Source organism: Dama dama, chromosome 7, assembly GCF_033118175.1.
Source record: "Dama dama isolate Ldn47 chromosome 7, ASM3311817v1, whole genome shotgun sequence".
Classification (NCBI taxonomy): domain Eukaryota; kingdom Metazoa; phylum Chordata; class Mammalia; order Artiodactyla; family Cervidae; genus Dama; species Dama dama.
In genome coordinates this window covers 14474870-14491815 of record NC_083687.1, presented here as the reverse complement: position 1 = coordinate 14491815, position 16946 = coordinate 14474870, and the positions used below count along the sequence as shown (strand labels likewise).

At 47.5% G+C, this 16946-nt stretch overlaps 1 protein-coding gene across 1 annotated transcript in view; it reads right to left on the bottom strand.

The window, feature by feature from the left end:
* Positions 1-16946, bottom strand: part of ZFAND3 (zinc finger AN1-type containing 3) — a 308946-nt gene that overhangs the window by 14190 nt on the left and 277810 nt on the right. Inside the window, exon 5 of the mRNA XM_061146616.1 lies at positions 14292-14459. Within this exon, the coding sequence (XP_061002599.1) occupies positions 14292-14459 (168 nt within the window). The remainder of the gene's footprint in view (positions 1-14291; positions 14460-16946) is intronic.

Here is a 16946-nt window from a genome sequence, read left to right as displayed (position 1 = left end):
CAGAGCGCAGACGAGGCCTTCATTCCCTGCTGGGTTCTGCCTCGCTCCCAGCAGGGACGGGAATGACGTCTGGCCAACAAGGAGACATGGGGAGGTGGGAACTTCTAGAGAAGCCAGCTGATGCAGTTACTTTGGGCACTTCAATAATTTACAGGACAGACTCCTCCCCCCTTTCAGTCTGCGGCCTCTGAACTCTGCGCCAGGATCTCACGGTCGGTCTTGACCACCCACGTGTGCAGTGAGACAGCCTGTCTCCCACCAGCTCCCAGCACTTCCTCCTCCCCTCACCAGCACTGAGTCTCTGGGTCTCAGGCCCTTCGTGGGTCTGTCCCCAGGACCCAGCTCCCTGGTGGCATGACTTGGAGTCTCAAAGGCTGAAGAGTCTGGGCGACACCAGGAGAGCCAGCGGCCCACCAGCACGGCACCCAGGACTCTGGTTAGGGCAGCCTTCTCACGTCAGTCTTCCAAAAGCGCCTCACTCCCTAAAGGCAAGTCCTCTTTCAGTGATGCTGCAGAGCCTGTGTTGCTGTCCTGTCCCAGTCTTATTCAGGCTCACTGCCGGCAACAGGCAGCCACGCTTGAAGTGAGCGGCAAGGCTCTGCCTGGAGCCTGCCTCTCCAGGGCCCAAGAGTCAAGGAGTAAGGACTCTCACGTGATTATATCAGAACCTTGGTCTGCTTAGGTAAAAGCACTTTCCAGAAGCAGAAACCAACTTCATTGATATTGATCCCTTCAGAGGAAAGGTGCTATAGAAATCTCATCTAATAAATAAAGGATTCAAACTCCGGTGTTGGGCTGTCAGTCCAGGAAGGGAAAGGAGCTATCAGGCTCAAGGAGTCAAGAGTATTTATTGGTCATCTGTGCATTGTTTACAGAGCTCTATTCTAGGGGCTGGGTGGAAGAGAAGAAGAAAAAAAAGTCACTAGTTCCTGCCTTTAAAGACAGCTAAAGATGCACAGAGAGGAAAATGCTGAAGGACACAAGAAGCAAAGCAAGAAATCAACTGCAAATAAAATCAATACGCTCCAGCTCCGTGTAATAAATCGGGGGCACCGAGGAGAGGTCACTGGCTAAGGTGTCCTGGAGGAGGTATTTTCAAGGAAAACAAGGACATGAATTAGCAGTCAGGAGAAAATGGAATGAACACGTCAGTAAGAATTAAGTGCCGCTGTGTCTCACATTACTCAGGCACAGCGGGGGACACAGAGGTGGCCATGCCACGGGCCTGTCCTCCAGAAGCGCCGTATCCCAGTGGAGTGATGAGGGGCACATGGACCATGGATCCCATACAGTGGGCTACATAACTGTTACCGTTCACTAAACTGCATCACTGAGATGGGGAAGAGCTCAAGGAGCGGCCAAGACCCACACGGCTGGAAAGAGGGACATCGCACCCTGCAGTCACACACTCACTGTCTAGGGCACCCATGGCCCAGGGTGGGAACACGAGAGAGTGGTGGGATCCTGGGAGCTCACAGACCTGGGTTCTCTGCCAGCTGCTCCCTTAATATTTCTGAGTTACTTGACTTCAAAGCTTAAGTTTTCCACCTCTGTAAAAAGGACCATCTGTCCACCCATGCTAAGGGTCACACAATATAACACGGTTGCAGGCATCTAGCGCAAAGTAGGTGCTCAATAAAGCTGCTCTTCCTTCACCCCGAGGGTCACAACTGCAACGTTACAGGGTTCACCCATTTGCTCACTGAGGCAACAACACACCCCAGGTGCTGCAGCAGGGGCCGAGAGCTGCCCGAGAACACAGTGTGCGCCTGTCCTCCAGGGCTGACAGTGTGGAAGGAGGACAGACATGCAGACAGACAACCTGGGTACGTCCTGAGAACTACAACAACGGGGGCCAACTGTGGACTCCACAGACGGCTTCTGAGCAGCCCCTCGAGATCAGCAGGTGAAAGGTTTTATTACAGAGACATCCAGATTTAGTGAGGGCCGGACTTCCCTGGTGGCTCAGATGGTAAAAGCATCTGCCTACAATGCAGGAGACCAAGGTTCAATCCCTGGGTCGGGAAGGTCCCTAGGAGAAGAAAATGGCAACCCACTCCAGTACCCTTGCCTCGAAAATCCCATGGACGGAGGAGCCTGGTAGGCTACAGTCCATGGGGTCACAAAGAGTTGGACACAACTGAGCAACTTTACTTCCACAAGACTTAGCTCTCTCATCGCTCGTGGTATATACTTCCAAAGGGTTGTGAAGAGTGAAGCAATGTGTGCATGTGTGACTACCTGATGAAGAAAACCACGGAGACAAGCCCTGAGCCCAATCTGGCATTCCTGGTCCCCACCTTGCCTCTGACGTCCCCAGACTATTCTCTAGTCCCTATACAAGACTTGGGCCTGGAGGACCAGGGGTGCTGGAAAGCCAAGGCCACCATATTCAGATGTGTGAGGAGACGGCTTGCAGGAGAGGAAGGTGGTTTGTGACAGGTCTGTCCAGAGGGCAGAGTGCCGAGGAAGGAGGGCATGTTATACAGAGAGGGCGGTTTTAGTTCAGTGGAGGAAGCACCTGGTCAGTCTAAGCTGCCTGGCAATAGGACAGGCCTCACCCACTCCAGGCTGAACACCTAGATGCCATTTCTACAGTGATAGGTCAGGGAGCTGGACAGGCACCAGATGAGTAACTTCCAGGTCATTTCGGTGCTTGGACTCTGAGGCAAGAGAGTGATGGGGCTGTTAGGCAGGAATGGGTGACTGGTGTGGTTACACACACTAGGTCTGTGACCTGCCAGTCTCTGTGACCTCCAAAGAGCCCATCTTGTCCATCTGCAAGTGAATCACAGGTTTTATTTAGGCAAATGCACCCATCTCCAAAGTCGAGTATTTAATTAAGCCAAAAGCGTATCACATAATTTTAATTAGACCAAGCAAGCAATGCTCCTCTGACAGCATGCATGTCTTGACTGATTTTCCCCATCCACCAATAAAAATTCAAGGCAGATGAAGGTATATAAAAATAAATAATGCTAAGGTTTTCTATCTAAACCTTACTCCTTAAGCTAGTTATTCCCTTGGGAAAAGCTCAGGTTCCACACGTACGCTGGCATCAAGAATCTCCATGGAGACCAGCCCCGACACTCTCCTATGCACATGCTCAGGCCTGCCTTCACACACAACCACAAAAGGACTTTTCCCCTAAAGAGAGCCCGGAGGTTCACCAGAGCGCCACACTTCTCTGACTTGTGACTTTTTCTTGCATGTTATCGGTCAACACTGGTGGGGTACCCACTCCAGGCCACGTGAGTCAGGGCTGTGAGAAGCCACAGAACAACACATGGTGCTGGCCTCTGAGGCGTCTAGGATCCAGCAGGAGAGAGGAGAGCAGGGGAGGAAAGCATGTGTTACACACGGAGAAGGCGCGTATCTCTCAGTGGAAGAGAAGGGGGTTGCCTAGATCTGATATAAAACCTCTGATGTGGATGACCTCACTGGAAATTTCTAGTAACTCTATTTTGTCTTAAATCATCTTTGCATTTCCATGAAAACGAGCTATGAAGCATGCAGGTAGGGTATCAAACCTCGGGGTCTGTTAGAACTGCCTGGGCAGCCGCGTCTGTGCTTTCCGAGGAAGCAGCCTCAGCCCCTCAGGCACTCCGCAGCGCTGGTCTCAGGCCCGCACATCTGAGGAAGCTCTACCCAGGAGGGAGTCACGGGAGAGAAGGAGGAAGACGGACGGTGTTTAGTAGCAGATTATCTACATGCAGTGTGCTGAACACAAGTTTGTCTTAACTACACACATAAAAGGCACTAAAAAGGACATTTCTTTACCACTGTTTTGTGAGCAACTTGTTATTACTTTGAAAGAAATAATATTTTAGTCCTCTTATTTTGGCTAAATACTATTTTTACCACAACTACTCTAATTTGGTGACATTTTGCTGCTAATGATCCATATGAGTCCCAAGCCCTGAACCAGGTTCTGGAGGCCAAACTAAGAGGTTAAAAGAATAAAGTGTATTAATTTGGGGGAAAGAAAGACCAAGAAATCTTCTGGGTACTTCAGAGGAGGGGACAGGCAAGGATACGAAATGAGAAGCTGCAGTCAGTGGGGGCTGAAAGCCGTGCTGGAGAGAGGGAGTGGTGAGCAGTCTTTTGGTCAGAAACTCCTCAGCACTCCTTGAGTTTCAGATCAAAGCCGACATAAGCACACAGGTGTGATATGAGGCTGTGGCCATCTTTCTGGCCTTAGTTTCCCCCTTTACTAAAGGGCGGGGGCGGGGGGGGGGGGGTTGGACTAATGAATGATTGCTAAGGCTGCCTCTAATCCTGGTGCTATGTGATTCTATTACGTCTTACCCACAATTTGTGTGTGTGTGTGTGTGATTTTGTATTGTGGTAAAAGCATTTACAGGGAAGGCAGTGGCACCCCACTCCAGTCCTCTTGCCTGGAAAACCCCATGGACAGAGGAGCCTGGTGGGCTGCAGTCCATGGGGTCGCGAAGAGTCGGGCATGACTGAGCGACTTCACTTTCCCTTTTCACTTTCATGCATTGGAGAAGGAAACGGCGACCCACTCCAGTGTTCTTGCCTGGAGGATCCCAGGGACGGGGGAGCCTGGTGGGCTGCCGTCTGTGGGGTCGCACAGACGGACACGACTGAAGCGACTCGGCAGCAGCGAAGGCACTGATTCAAACAAAGCATCTCCGGGCACTGCCGGTGCACCTTGTTCTCACTGCCTCCGGCGAGGACAGCCCAGAGCAGTTCCTCGTGTCTGCTATGATTCTGGCCTTCAGAAAAGAGGAGCGACCTCAGGTCACAGGTTTCCTCACTACAGCTAGACAGACACACTATGACCATGAACAAAGAGCACGCGTTTCAACCGTAAGCACAGGACAGAAACTCTTTAAAACACACCTTTGTTAGGCCACATGGCAGCTCACCAGGACTAGATCAACTATCTGGGGAAAATTAATTGGAACATTTCCTGTGGTTTCCTAAAATGTATTCCACAGGTAGCAACTATTAAACTTTGTCAGGCCAGCTATGAAAAATCTACGACCAAATCATACATGAATGGTCAAAACAAAACAAAACAAAACTGTTTTCTACCTGAGACCAAAGAAATGGCAAGGAGGTTCATCCTAGCCAGTGCAGTAACACAAGAAAAAAAGTTACAGGCATACAGATTGGAAAGGGCTTCCCTGGTGGCTCAGATGGTGAAGAATCTGCCTGTAATGCAGGAGACCCAGGTTCAATCCCTGGGTTGGGGAAGATCCCCTGGAGGAAAAAATGGCAACCCACTCCAATATTCTCGCCTGGAAAATTCCACGGAGAGAGGAGCCTGGCAGGCTACAGTTGTTCATGGGGTCACAAAGAGTTGGAAACGATCAAGCAACTAACACTTTCACTCTGGGTTCCCTGGTAGATCAGCTGGTAAGGAATCCTCCTGCAATTCAGGAGACCCTGGTTCAATTCCTGGGTCGGGAAGATCTGCTGGAGAAGGGATAGGCTATCCACTACAGTATTCTTGGGCTTCCCTAGTGGCTCAGCTGGTAAGGAATTCACCTGCAATGTGGCAGACCTGGGTTCGATCCCTGGGTTGGGAAGATCTCCTGAAGAGGGGAACAGCTACCCACTCCAGTATTCTGGCCTGGCAAATTCTATGGACTGTATATAGTTCATGGGGTCACCAAGAGTTGGACACAACTGAGACACTTTCAGAACTAATAAGTGAACTCAGTAAGGCTGCAAGATAAAAGATCATATACACAAGCTGGCTGCATTTCTAAGTGGCAGCAAAGAACAATCTAAAAATAAAAATATCTATTTACAACAGCATCAACAAACTAAAATACTTCATGGGTTAGAACACTGTTAAAAGGCAACTCTCTAAACCTTTCCAAATGGGCAAGATACCTGAAGTATAAACAGACTCTTCAGAAAAGAAGGTATATGAGCAGCCAAAAGGCATCTGTAAAGGGTGCTTAACACCATGTCATTAGAGAAATGAAAATTAACATGCAAGAGGGAGATGGTGCCACACAACCATTAGAGCAGCCAAAGTTACAAAGAATGACAAGATTAAATGCTGGCAAATCACGGAGAACTGGAACCTTAACACACTGCTGATGGGATTTTCTTTTAAAATGTCAATGATCTTTCAACCTGGCAATTCCACCTTCAAGTATTTGCCCAAGAAACCTAAACATATGCCCAGAGAAAGACTTCTGAGTGAATACTGACAGGAGCTCTACTCATAATATCCCCAAAGTGGCAACAACCCAAATGTATGTCAAACGGTAAATGGATAAACAAATATGGTATTATTGATACAATGAAATAATACTCATCAAAAAGGAATGAACTACTGATATGTAACAATATGGATGAATCTCAAAAACAGCATACTACATGGACATACAAGACTGGATATATACATTGCAAGAATCCACAGATGCTAAAATTCTAAAAAGGCAAAATTATACCAAAAGAGGCAGATCAGTGGTTAACTGCGACTGGGGTAGGTGTAGGGGTTGACTGAAAATGGGGCACATGGGAACTTTTGGGGGTAATGGAAGTATTCTCAATTCTGAACTTGGTGAGGGCTGTAAAACTTAGTTACTTAAACTCCCTGAACTTTAAAACAGGTGAATTTTAGGATATATAAAATATATGCCAAAAAATCTATAAAACACACACACATACCTTGCTGGGCAAAGAACTAACTGAACTGATTTACTCTTAAGAATTTAAAAAATTTATTTAGTTTTGCATAAAGCCATTTTTCCCTCTCCATAAAGAAATATTATAAACAGGGTAATTTTATCAAATAGTTTTATAAAATTACTATTGTGTTGCTACTGCTAAGACTGAACTATAGAAATAGGTGCAAATTTGCTAACCAGATGGAAAATATTCACTTCATGGGACGACGGTCCGCTGGTACACCTGTCAGTAAGGTATGAGTGGGGAACTGACACAGCCTTCAACAGATGTTAGCTGCACATTTTGTATTTTAGAAGCTTGGTCTTTGATGCTCCTTTGCTGGGGAGGGGCGCTCTTCCTGTTTCCACTCTCTCTTGTCTTATTAAAGGACATATGGTGCGCTGGATCTCTGGGACGCAGTCAACTAATGGGCTAAATATATGGAGCTGGTGTTCAGTCAAGGTTTGATTTGTTTTGCTCTAACACCTCAACTTGCAATTTACAAGAGCAGCAGAGGGACTAATCTGTTTGGTTTTAGACCAGAACTCCTATACATTAAAGATTAAATGGGGAATATGGACAAGCACACTCTTGTTTAAGTAAAAGTATAGTGAGAGTGAAAGGAAGAGAGTAGCAAACGGAGAAAATTTTATCAGAATTTGCCTCAAAATGTTCAGTTCCTCTTTGCTCGCGTACCTACCATAAGCTCCCATCAAAGCTTTTTGTTGTCGTCACTGCCGCTTCTGCTTTGGGGAGGGTGGGCAGGCACCTCCTTCCCTTGAGCCGTAAGCTAACACACCCCCAGCTGCTGCCCCAGAACTGCTGGGACGACTTCAGCCTTTCACCGCCAGACTGCGGACAAAAAACAGGAGCCCCTACAGGGCGGGGATCTTGGTCGCCGCACTCTGTGTGACGCACGGCAGAGTGTGCACTCGGCACTGGGCGGCAGTAATAACGGCGCCTAACCAGCCCAACCAACACCTACCCAGGTTCCCGGGGTACCAGGGCTTTCTGACAGACCCCATCCAGAACTCCTTACATAGAACAAGGCCTCTTATAAGAACACACTGCCTTAGAGTCTTTGAGACACAGGACAGGATACCAAACATCCTGACAAAGGCCTAAGTGTGGGCTTATTTGTGGTGGTTTATGATGCTGGTGATGCGGGTCACCTACAGGCTTCACAATCAATCACTACAGCTTCTCATCCCACCGCAGACCCGGGGATACCACCATCCGTTCAGCATCCAGTCAGTCCCCTCCAGTGGATGGGGATGGCTGTGATGCATGCACATTCCTTTTCACTGTGTGCATTAGTTCACATCTTCCCTAGATCATTCCTCTAAAAGAACTCAATAGTCCCCTGGGCTTTCCTGTGTGCTTAATTGAAAAAAAAAAAAAAAATAGTGTTGCCCACATTCAAAACCACAGATTTTCACTGCAAACCGATGTCCACACTCTCCAGACTGGGATCTGGAATCTCTTCCCTCTCTTTTGAGCAGTCTCTCCTCACTCAACCCCAAGGCTCCATCAGGCTGCACAGAGGTCACCTGCAGACCACCACCCAGCCTGGTTCACACAGCCCCTCTTTCTGCACCTCTGAGTCCCACCCTTCCTCTTATGCCCCTACTGTGGAATCCTGTCCAGACTCTGCCAGTTGGAATTAACCTCTCCCTCCCCAGATCCCTGTAACATATGGCGTGCACCATGATTAAAACTCATGGCAGGCTGCCCTGGCTGCCAGTTATTTCATGCATGTGACTGCCTTCCACTCGGGACCAGCAAATTTCTACTTTAAATGCATATTTAAATCACCTTGAGGATCCTTGGAAAACTAGCTGATTCCAGGACAGGGCAAAGGTTAAGTACAAGATCACCCAGAACACACCAAGCTGTGCCAGAGAGTAGGAAAATACTTTTCAAAAAATGGAGGCATGTCACAAAAATATGGAATTCAGCTCGAAGGAACTGCCACTGGCCAAATCTGAGACAATTTGAGCAACAAAATAATTAAGTACAGCAGTGAGTTATAAACCACTGAAAAAATATAAAAGCCCATGAGTTCATATCAACAAGAGATAAAACAAATAGGGGAGGAGGATGCAAATGCTGAATGCAGAGGACTGGAGTCAGAAGAGCATCCTTGCACAACCATCACAGTAAAGATCGGTTCAGGCAAGAAGCATCAATAGATGCTAAATCTAGGAGACAGACATTTTTTATGAGGATTAGGGCATTTATATAGTCAAAGGGTTTCCCATAGATGCCTAACTAGTTAGAATGGCAAAACCACCACTATTTTTAGAGACATTAGACAACACCTAGACAGGGTGAATGAGTCAACATTAACGTATCAATAATGAGAGGCAGATAAATATCCGTGCCTCCCAATGTAGGGGCTTTGCTGGTGGCTCAGGTGGTAAAGAATCTGCCTGCAATGCAGGAGACCCGGGTTCAGTCCCTGGGTCAGGATGATCCCCTGGAGGAGGACATAGCTACCCACTCCAGTACTCTTGCCTGGAGAATTCCATGGACAGAGGAGCCTGGCAAGCTACAGTCCATGGGTTGCAAAGAGTCAGACACGACTGAGTGACTATCACATCTCTCAGTGTAGAACCCTGAGGGGAATATATCATCATCTTCCTAGTATTCTAGAGAGGAATACATAATCTGAATCTAATTGTGAAGAAACATCAGATGAACCCCAAATGAGGAGTGCTCTATTAAGAAAAAAAAGAAAAAGAAAAAAAAGAGGGGGTGGGAAGGGTAAGAGAAGGGGGTAGAAAAATGTAGTCTTTAAAAATGCCAGTGATCACTAAAAACAAAGGCAATGAACACTCCAACCTAAGAGTCTTCAAGAGACAAGACAACTAAATGCAATACTTGGCCAGCGACTGGATTCCACACTAGAAGGCAGAAAATGATGTTACAAAGCACATTACAGGGTCAACTGGCAAAGCTGGAGTACGGACAACAGATCTGATAGAGGCATCAGTGTCAATCTGCTAAAGCTGGTAACTGTGCTATGGTTACATAAAATAACTATCCTGAGGGAACACTCGCTTAAGTTTATAGGGATAAAGGGCCATAGTGTTTTCAACTTGCTCTCAAAGAGTCTAGGAAAGAGCTTTTAACTTTCAAAAAGTTAAAAAACAATACCCAGATACTCTTTCTGATTTGATGGTTTAGTGTGAGGCTTCCCAGACTGAGAAGGGCCCAGAGTAGGGTTCCCACAGCGTCATCTGGGGGCCTGTCAGCTGAGTCAGAAGCGCTGGCCCAGCGGACTGTGCGATTCTGATGTCCACTCAAGTCTGAAATCACTGACCTAAACTATGAGCTCCTACACTCTGTGTTCTAGCTTCTATAGTCATCACAAAACCTAGTGAAATGTTTTATGCAAAATCATACCTCAATAAATACTTGCTGAATTTAGCCTGACAGTGAATGAAAAGACAGAAATGACCACTGAGGCACTTGAAGTCGATAAACTAAAGGTTCCAGCTAAAGCATTACTCTTTGAGTTTCTAAAGTGAAAATAAAGTTTATTTTGAAAGCAGTAAAGGAAGTCAGATTACTCAAGAGGTTAGTAAAAGCACTGCTGTCCCAAAAGGGGGGATATCAGCTCACAGTTTAAGTCACTGTCAATTGAAAATAAGCAATAACTTACGCAAGCTCTTAGACTGGTATGTAAAAACTAATTCTGTGGTTTTGGGAGGCAATGCACAACGATTTAAACACCATGCGGTGTGCATCATGCAAGATCTGCTTCGAAACCACAGCAGTCACGTGGCTGTGATGAGGCCCAGATCTGAAGAGGATGGCCAGGTTTCAGAAGAACCCTCTCTAGGTGGCAATGGGAGAGACAAGGCCCCTGTAACGACAACGGGCTGATCAATCTGCCTACTGAGGTGAAAATGAAACAAATAAATCCATGTTTATGCAGTTGTTTTCCATCTTGAGAAATTAAGGTGCTGAAAAGACACTGGGATGCAGGGTATCATTCCGGCGGCACCACATGCCTTTTTTAATTGGCACCCAGAAAGATTTCACAGGAAGAGGGTGTTACTTTGGTATTGTTGACTTAAAGGTTATCTCGTCACAGCGAGGCAGAGGAGAATTCATCTTCAAAATTCACCTCTTCGTTGAAAGACCATGGAGTGTCTTGGCAATTAACAATTCCTATCACCTCTAGCTGTTCCCTATGTGAGAAGGCTCAGAACTCGCCTTACAAATTGCTCTTTTGAAGATCAAAGGGGAGCTGAATGTGTCTGTGTGCTCTCGATGAGACTGCGATTTAATGGAATTTTTGGAGGAGGCTTGCTGGCAGTGTTTGGATGACAGCCCCAGGCGGAGGATTCCGGGGAGCTTGGCCACTCTTCCCTTCGGAGCGTCCTCCCTGCCTTTAATTGGCACCTCATTAGATATTAATGAAAATGACATCCTCTGTTCTTTCTGCTCTAGGCACCGAATGCTACAAAAAGGCCTATCACAATTCATAACACATTCAATTTATATAGCAATGGCTCTTAAGCATTATTTATGAGATGTGAATTTCTTGTCAGCAGTTAATAACCTGTACAGAGTGGAAGGGGAATGGAGAAAAAGATTGTGAATATATATATATATATATATATATATATATATATATATATATATATATATATATATATATATATATATAAAGGCTTTCTGCAGTGGAGAGGTGTTCTGTTTGAGTTTCAAGTACCTTCCCGAGTCTTCCCTTTCAGGAGTAAATTACTGTGTTTCCCCTCCTCTAAAACCTTCCTGGGCAGTTCGATGTCTCTCCTGCACTTTGTGCAGCCTCAAGGAAGTAACTACACAACTCAGCTTTTCCTGAGAGATCCAAGCAGACAGGAGGAGGAACACAAGCTTCTTGTCAGGGACAGTCCTAGAGGCATGTGTTCCCACCGCTGTCCTTCGTCTTTTCAAGCGTGGCAGTTGACTCAGTCATCTTTCTGGGCACTTAAGTGTGATACTCTCTATGGGTCCAACTGAACGCCTAGCTCTCTCTAGGAAGGCTGCATCTGAAGGGACTGCAGAAAGCTCAGGGCTTTCGTCTCCAGCAGAAAAATCGAATCTCTATAAGTAGACCCTCAAAACCGGGCGCAAGCCAAGGGACACGTGTTATATCACCTGAAAAGAATGCATGTCTGGCAAATGAATCGGCACTTACTTAGGAGCCAGCCTCCTGCTGAGAGGTGGAGAGCGTGGTAGGGGAATCTGCGCTTACCAGGCCGGCCAGCTGGCTTCACTCTAGGGACACATGAAGCCATCCAATGTGCACTTCTAGATACTTTCAGCTGGGTGCTCAAGGCCTTGGGAAATGAGGTGGTTTGCATCAAAGCTCAAGGACAAAGTGGGAGACTTCGCAACAATACCTCTGGGTCTCTCAGAGCTAATCTGTGAATTCTCACTGCTTAACCTGAGGAGGAGAGGAGGTATCAGCCACTGCAAGAGGCAAGACGGCTCACGGGATGGACCAATTACTTGATCCACTAGGGCAAATCCCGTGTAATACCCAGGATTCAGTTACTTTCGAGAAGGAAAGAAGAATGTAAGGTACAGGAAAATCCCGTGATTCTAATTTAGGAATCCCCAAAGGCCTGTGTTACAAAAGCAACAGCAAACGGTCAGGGGAGCCTCACAACACTGGTAACAGACTGAACTGCTGAAGCCTGCGACGGGCCACGTAAGACAAGGGCAAGAACGTGCAGAGAACACAAGACGAGACAGAGCACTGTGGGCAAAGCTGGCTGGCCAGCAGATCCCAGAGTGTCCTCGGCCAGCCACAGCATCCCTCCACCACCTCATCAGGAATTTTACGTTACCTGGCAGGGCTGATCAAGACAGAACCTAAGAGTAAGGTTCTGGGCTCACCTGGACTGCACCACATTGAGGGAAAACAGGTGAGGCTTGAAAGTTCTGCCAACGGCCTCCACCCCACGTCTCATCCCACCTCTCTCCCCACGCTCTCACACAAGCACTGAGTAGGGTAAATAAATGTCAGGCCAAAACGTCACACCTCTGGTGACGCCAGACTTCACACGCCAGCCCCCATTCTGCAGCTGAGCACGTTTCTGATATTGCCGAGTAACACACACCACAGTATGCAACAGATTTCTAGTCATGACAGGAGAGGAGTTCCCACTTTGTCTCCATGAGGCGTTGCCTCGCCCTCCTGTCCTCCTCAATTCCAACAGGGCAGGTAATTGAGGGACAAGGGGCAGCCACGACCATCTCCTCAGAAGACGAAGGGCTCTGAGTGACTGACTGTCTGACTGCCGGGAGAGCCACCGAGTCCTGAGAACCAGCATCAGTGCTCATGTTAGGGGAAGCACGCTGACTGAAACCGCCCACCCTGGCCAGGCACCATAGTAACCATTTCCGTGAGCTGTTTTATGACAGGAGAGCCTGATAAGGAATACGGAACTAATAAGCCACCACCAGCCGGAAGAGTTCAGGAAAGATCGAGAGGAGACCCTGCCTGTCCGTCCACTTCCCAGAATCCCTCCTGCTAGCATCCATCTTGGCTGAGCGATGCGTGCGCCACCAGGAAAGACTGAATTAGAATGATTGGCCAAAGACCACCCGGAAACTAATCCCATCACCATAAAACCCAAGACCGCGAGCCACGCGGCAGAGCAGTTCTCCTGGGTTCCCTTACCTACTGCTCTCCACCCGGGTGCCGTTTCCAATAAAATCTCTTGCTTTGTCAGCACATGTGTCTCCTCGGACAATTCATTTCCGAGTGTTAGACAAGAGCCCAGTTTCGGGCCCTGGAAGGGGTCCCCCTTCCTGCAACACTTATAGGAGATCTACAGCCACCTGAGGCACAGAATGCCTTTAGAGTGAGCTTTAGTGCTCAGGAGTGAGCTTTAGAAAGGATACAGGGTTCTCAGAGGCCAGAGCCAGCGTGCCTGATGAGAGCTCTGCCCCAAACCACAATTTCACAATATGGCAACACCGCAGTCAGCCTAAACAATACAGCTACACAATTCGTGATGCATGTGGTCAGAGGGAGAGGAAGCGTTGTTCTAAGTTTCGCTCCACTGTGGGGCAGGCATAAAGTTTTTAACAAGGACGCCCCTTTGCAGCAACTCCAGGAGTTGGTATTACACTGAATAACACCAAAGGAAAGGTTACTTTAAAGCTATTTCAAGGGGTTAACTGGCAATGAATTATGGTTCAAGGAAAATAATTTTCTAGTCAAACTTTAATTTAAAAGGGATATGGGGGAGAAATCTTCCATTTATTATACATAGCAAAAAGCTCATTCAAAATTAATATATGAATTTTATGGTACATATCCCAGAGTCTCACTGGTTTGGTTAACTTCCAAATAAGTCATCAATGAGAAGGAACCACGGGAATACGCAGTGGGGAGAAACTGAGGGCAGAGACAATGCAATGCTAATGAACTATGCTAAGAGTGGTCGTGGAGGTTTTAGCCTTTTTTGTTATGTGTAAGGAAATGAAGGGTGTTTAGAAATAAGACTCCTCTACTCCCGATTTCCTGAGCTCCAAACCTACAGCCTGCAGGGAGGTACCCAGGAGCAGAAGCCAGGAGCTCAGCCTCTCAGAAGTTAACGCCCCCACCCACCCTGGACGCTTACCGCAGCGGCACGATCCCAGCTCCTGCTGCACCAGCTCCAGTTTGGTTTGGCACTGGAAGCACCGACGTCGACTTTTCTGTTTAGACCGGCTGGTCTCCTCGGATCGTTCCGTGTTCTCCAGTAGTCGTGGCCGTTTCACTGGAGAAGCCTCATTCTCAGACTGTGAATCTGCACAAAACAACACATTTGGGCGTCAGGGTTAGTGCCTGGCCTGGCGAGCCAGAGCGGACTAATCTCCTGCCAGGCACGCTTCAGACCAGGCTACTGCCCTTGTCCAGGCACGGGACGTGAGTGAGCCAGAGCCAGTCCTGACTGGCCCGGTCTAGGAGGCACAAACTGCGACAAGCGCGCACCTTCAGAGCTGACCTCTCACGAGCCAGGCCTGAGCGAGGAGAGGGGGGTGGCTCAGCAGACATCAGTTCTACGTCATTTTTTAAAACAGCCATGCCGACGAGGAGACCATTCGAGCCGGAAACAGGACCCCTCTCTCCGTACCCCTCCTTTGGGTCCTCATTGTTCACTGCTTGTACTGGTTATCTCTTCTGGGATCTTTGTCCTCAAGTAAACTACAATTCACCAGAGAAGGGACTACGTCTACTATTTTTTTTATATCACCATACTTAGCACAATTCTGTACCTAAAATCAGTCTTTCATGGCTGATCCATAATCTTTTCTAGTAAAAATACATTTCTATTCCTATGCGCAACTAAATGCACAAGAATCAGGCTCTAATACTGAAGACTATTCCAGTTTACTCAGAGTGGAGAAGTGTCCTTGTATGCTCTCAAGCAAGCTGTTCCATGGCCTCCTTCATGGGATGGGCAGAAGCAGCGCCTGGTTTTACAACCCCAGAGCGGGAGTCAAATTAGTGGGGTGGAAGATGGTGGAGGTCGTGGGGGCTGGTGGTATAGGGTGCAACAACTGTTTTGTATAACCTTAAAAAGTAAAATGAAATGAAGTTTGAAGTTCATGTCACAGGCAGGCTATAAATAACTTGCCTTCAAAACAAAAAAAGAGCCAGCTCGTGGGGCTCTGTGCTTCTGGACTTACTGTCATGGCATATTGACAATGCACCTCTTGCCAAGGTTCCAACGTGATCTGTGCTGAACGGCCTCTGGAAGAGAGTCTCCTAAACAATCTGCTTCAAAACAAACTCAGATCCCACACCTTCTCACCCCACCACCACCACCACCACCACCACCACACTGGTCCAGGCCATCACCATCTCTGCCGGCCTAGCAGAGTAGCTTCTTAACCTGTCTCCCTGCACTTTCCCTTGTCCCTATAGTCTGTTATCCATCAGGCAGCCAAGCGACCCTGCTAAAAATCAAGTTACAATCACTTTATTTTCCTGCTCAAAATCCTAACAGTTCCCTTTTTTGGAGGAAAACTTCAGATACTTCCTTCAACCCTCAGAAAGGCCCTGCATGGTGGGCCCTCCTCTGACCCTGTGCCCTGCTGCTCGTGCCCTCTGTTCCATCCACACTGGCCTGCTGACTGTCTCCTACCCCAGGGCCTTTGCACCTTCTGTTCCCTTTGACTGGAATACTCTTTGCCCAGATCCACAGGGGATCTCACCTCTTATGTCTCTTAAGCAATATTTTCAATGAGGTCTTCTTCCCGGAAAACCTTATACAGACCACTCCTGACCCCTTTTCCTGCCTTTTGTTCCTTCACAACACTATCTTTTCACTTTATCCTCCAGGAAAACATAAGCTCCTGGAGGGCAGCAAGTTTCACCTGCTTTGTTCACTAATGCGCCCTCTTTGCCTAAACTCATTGTTTCTTACATGAATAAAGCTCCTTAGGCAGTCCTGATTTTCTATATACTGTGGCTCTAGTAAGAACCAGTAGGCTGTTAGCTGCACTTCTTTTTTCTTTTGGCCGAACCATGAAGCATGCAGGATCTCAGCTCCCCAACCAGGGACTGAATCCATGGCCCCTGCAGTGGAAGCACACTCGAGTCTCACCCGCCGGATCTGCAGGGAACCCTGGCGGTGTCTCGGTGAAGGCTGCCTGGACGCCGCCCCCAGCCCCGCTGTGTGGAGTGGGTGCTGTGTGCCGCCCTAGCACTTACTGGCCCCAACGGTGACAACGGTGACGGTTCCTCATCGCCACCACCCCACCGCACCGCGCACTGACTTTCAGAAGGCACGCACCATTCACAGCAATTGTAAACTTCATTTTTCATCTCATTTAGTTCTTGCAGTCCTACATGACATTTTCCCCCAATACAAACCAACTAAACAAGGCCTTTGATGAAAACAATTGAAAGCAAGTTCAGCCTATTTCCCGGCTCTGCTGAGTAAAGCTATCCAAACCCAGACGGTGTGAGGAGTGAGGGAGCCAGACACGCCAGACCCCTCCTCTTCCCCTAGAAAAGTAACAAGCAACAATCTAAATGTAAATCATTACAAAGCAGCCAGCTAAAAGAAATATACCAGGCAGGGGCCACACTGCTCTCCAGGGGTCCTTTTTAAAAACAAACAAACAAACAAAGGCACTATTTGTATTAATAACCCTATTTAGACTTTTTTCCATTGGGTGACAAAAACAGAAAATTCTAGAGTAAAAACCGAAACAGAAAAATGGAGTTTGTTCTGAGAGAAGGTCCTACATTTGGAGCATCTATGTAAGAAATTATCCCCCAACCC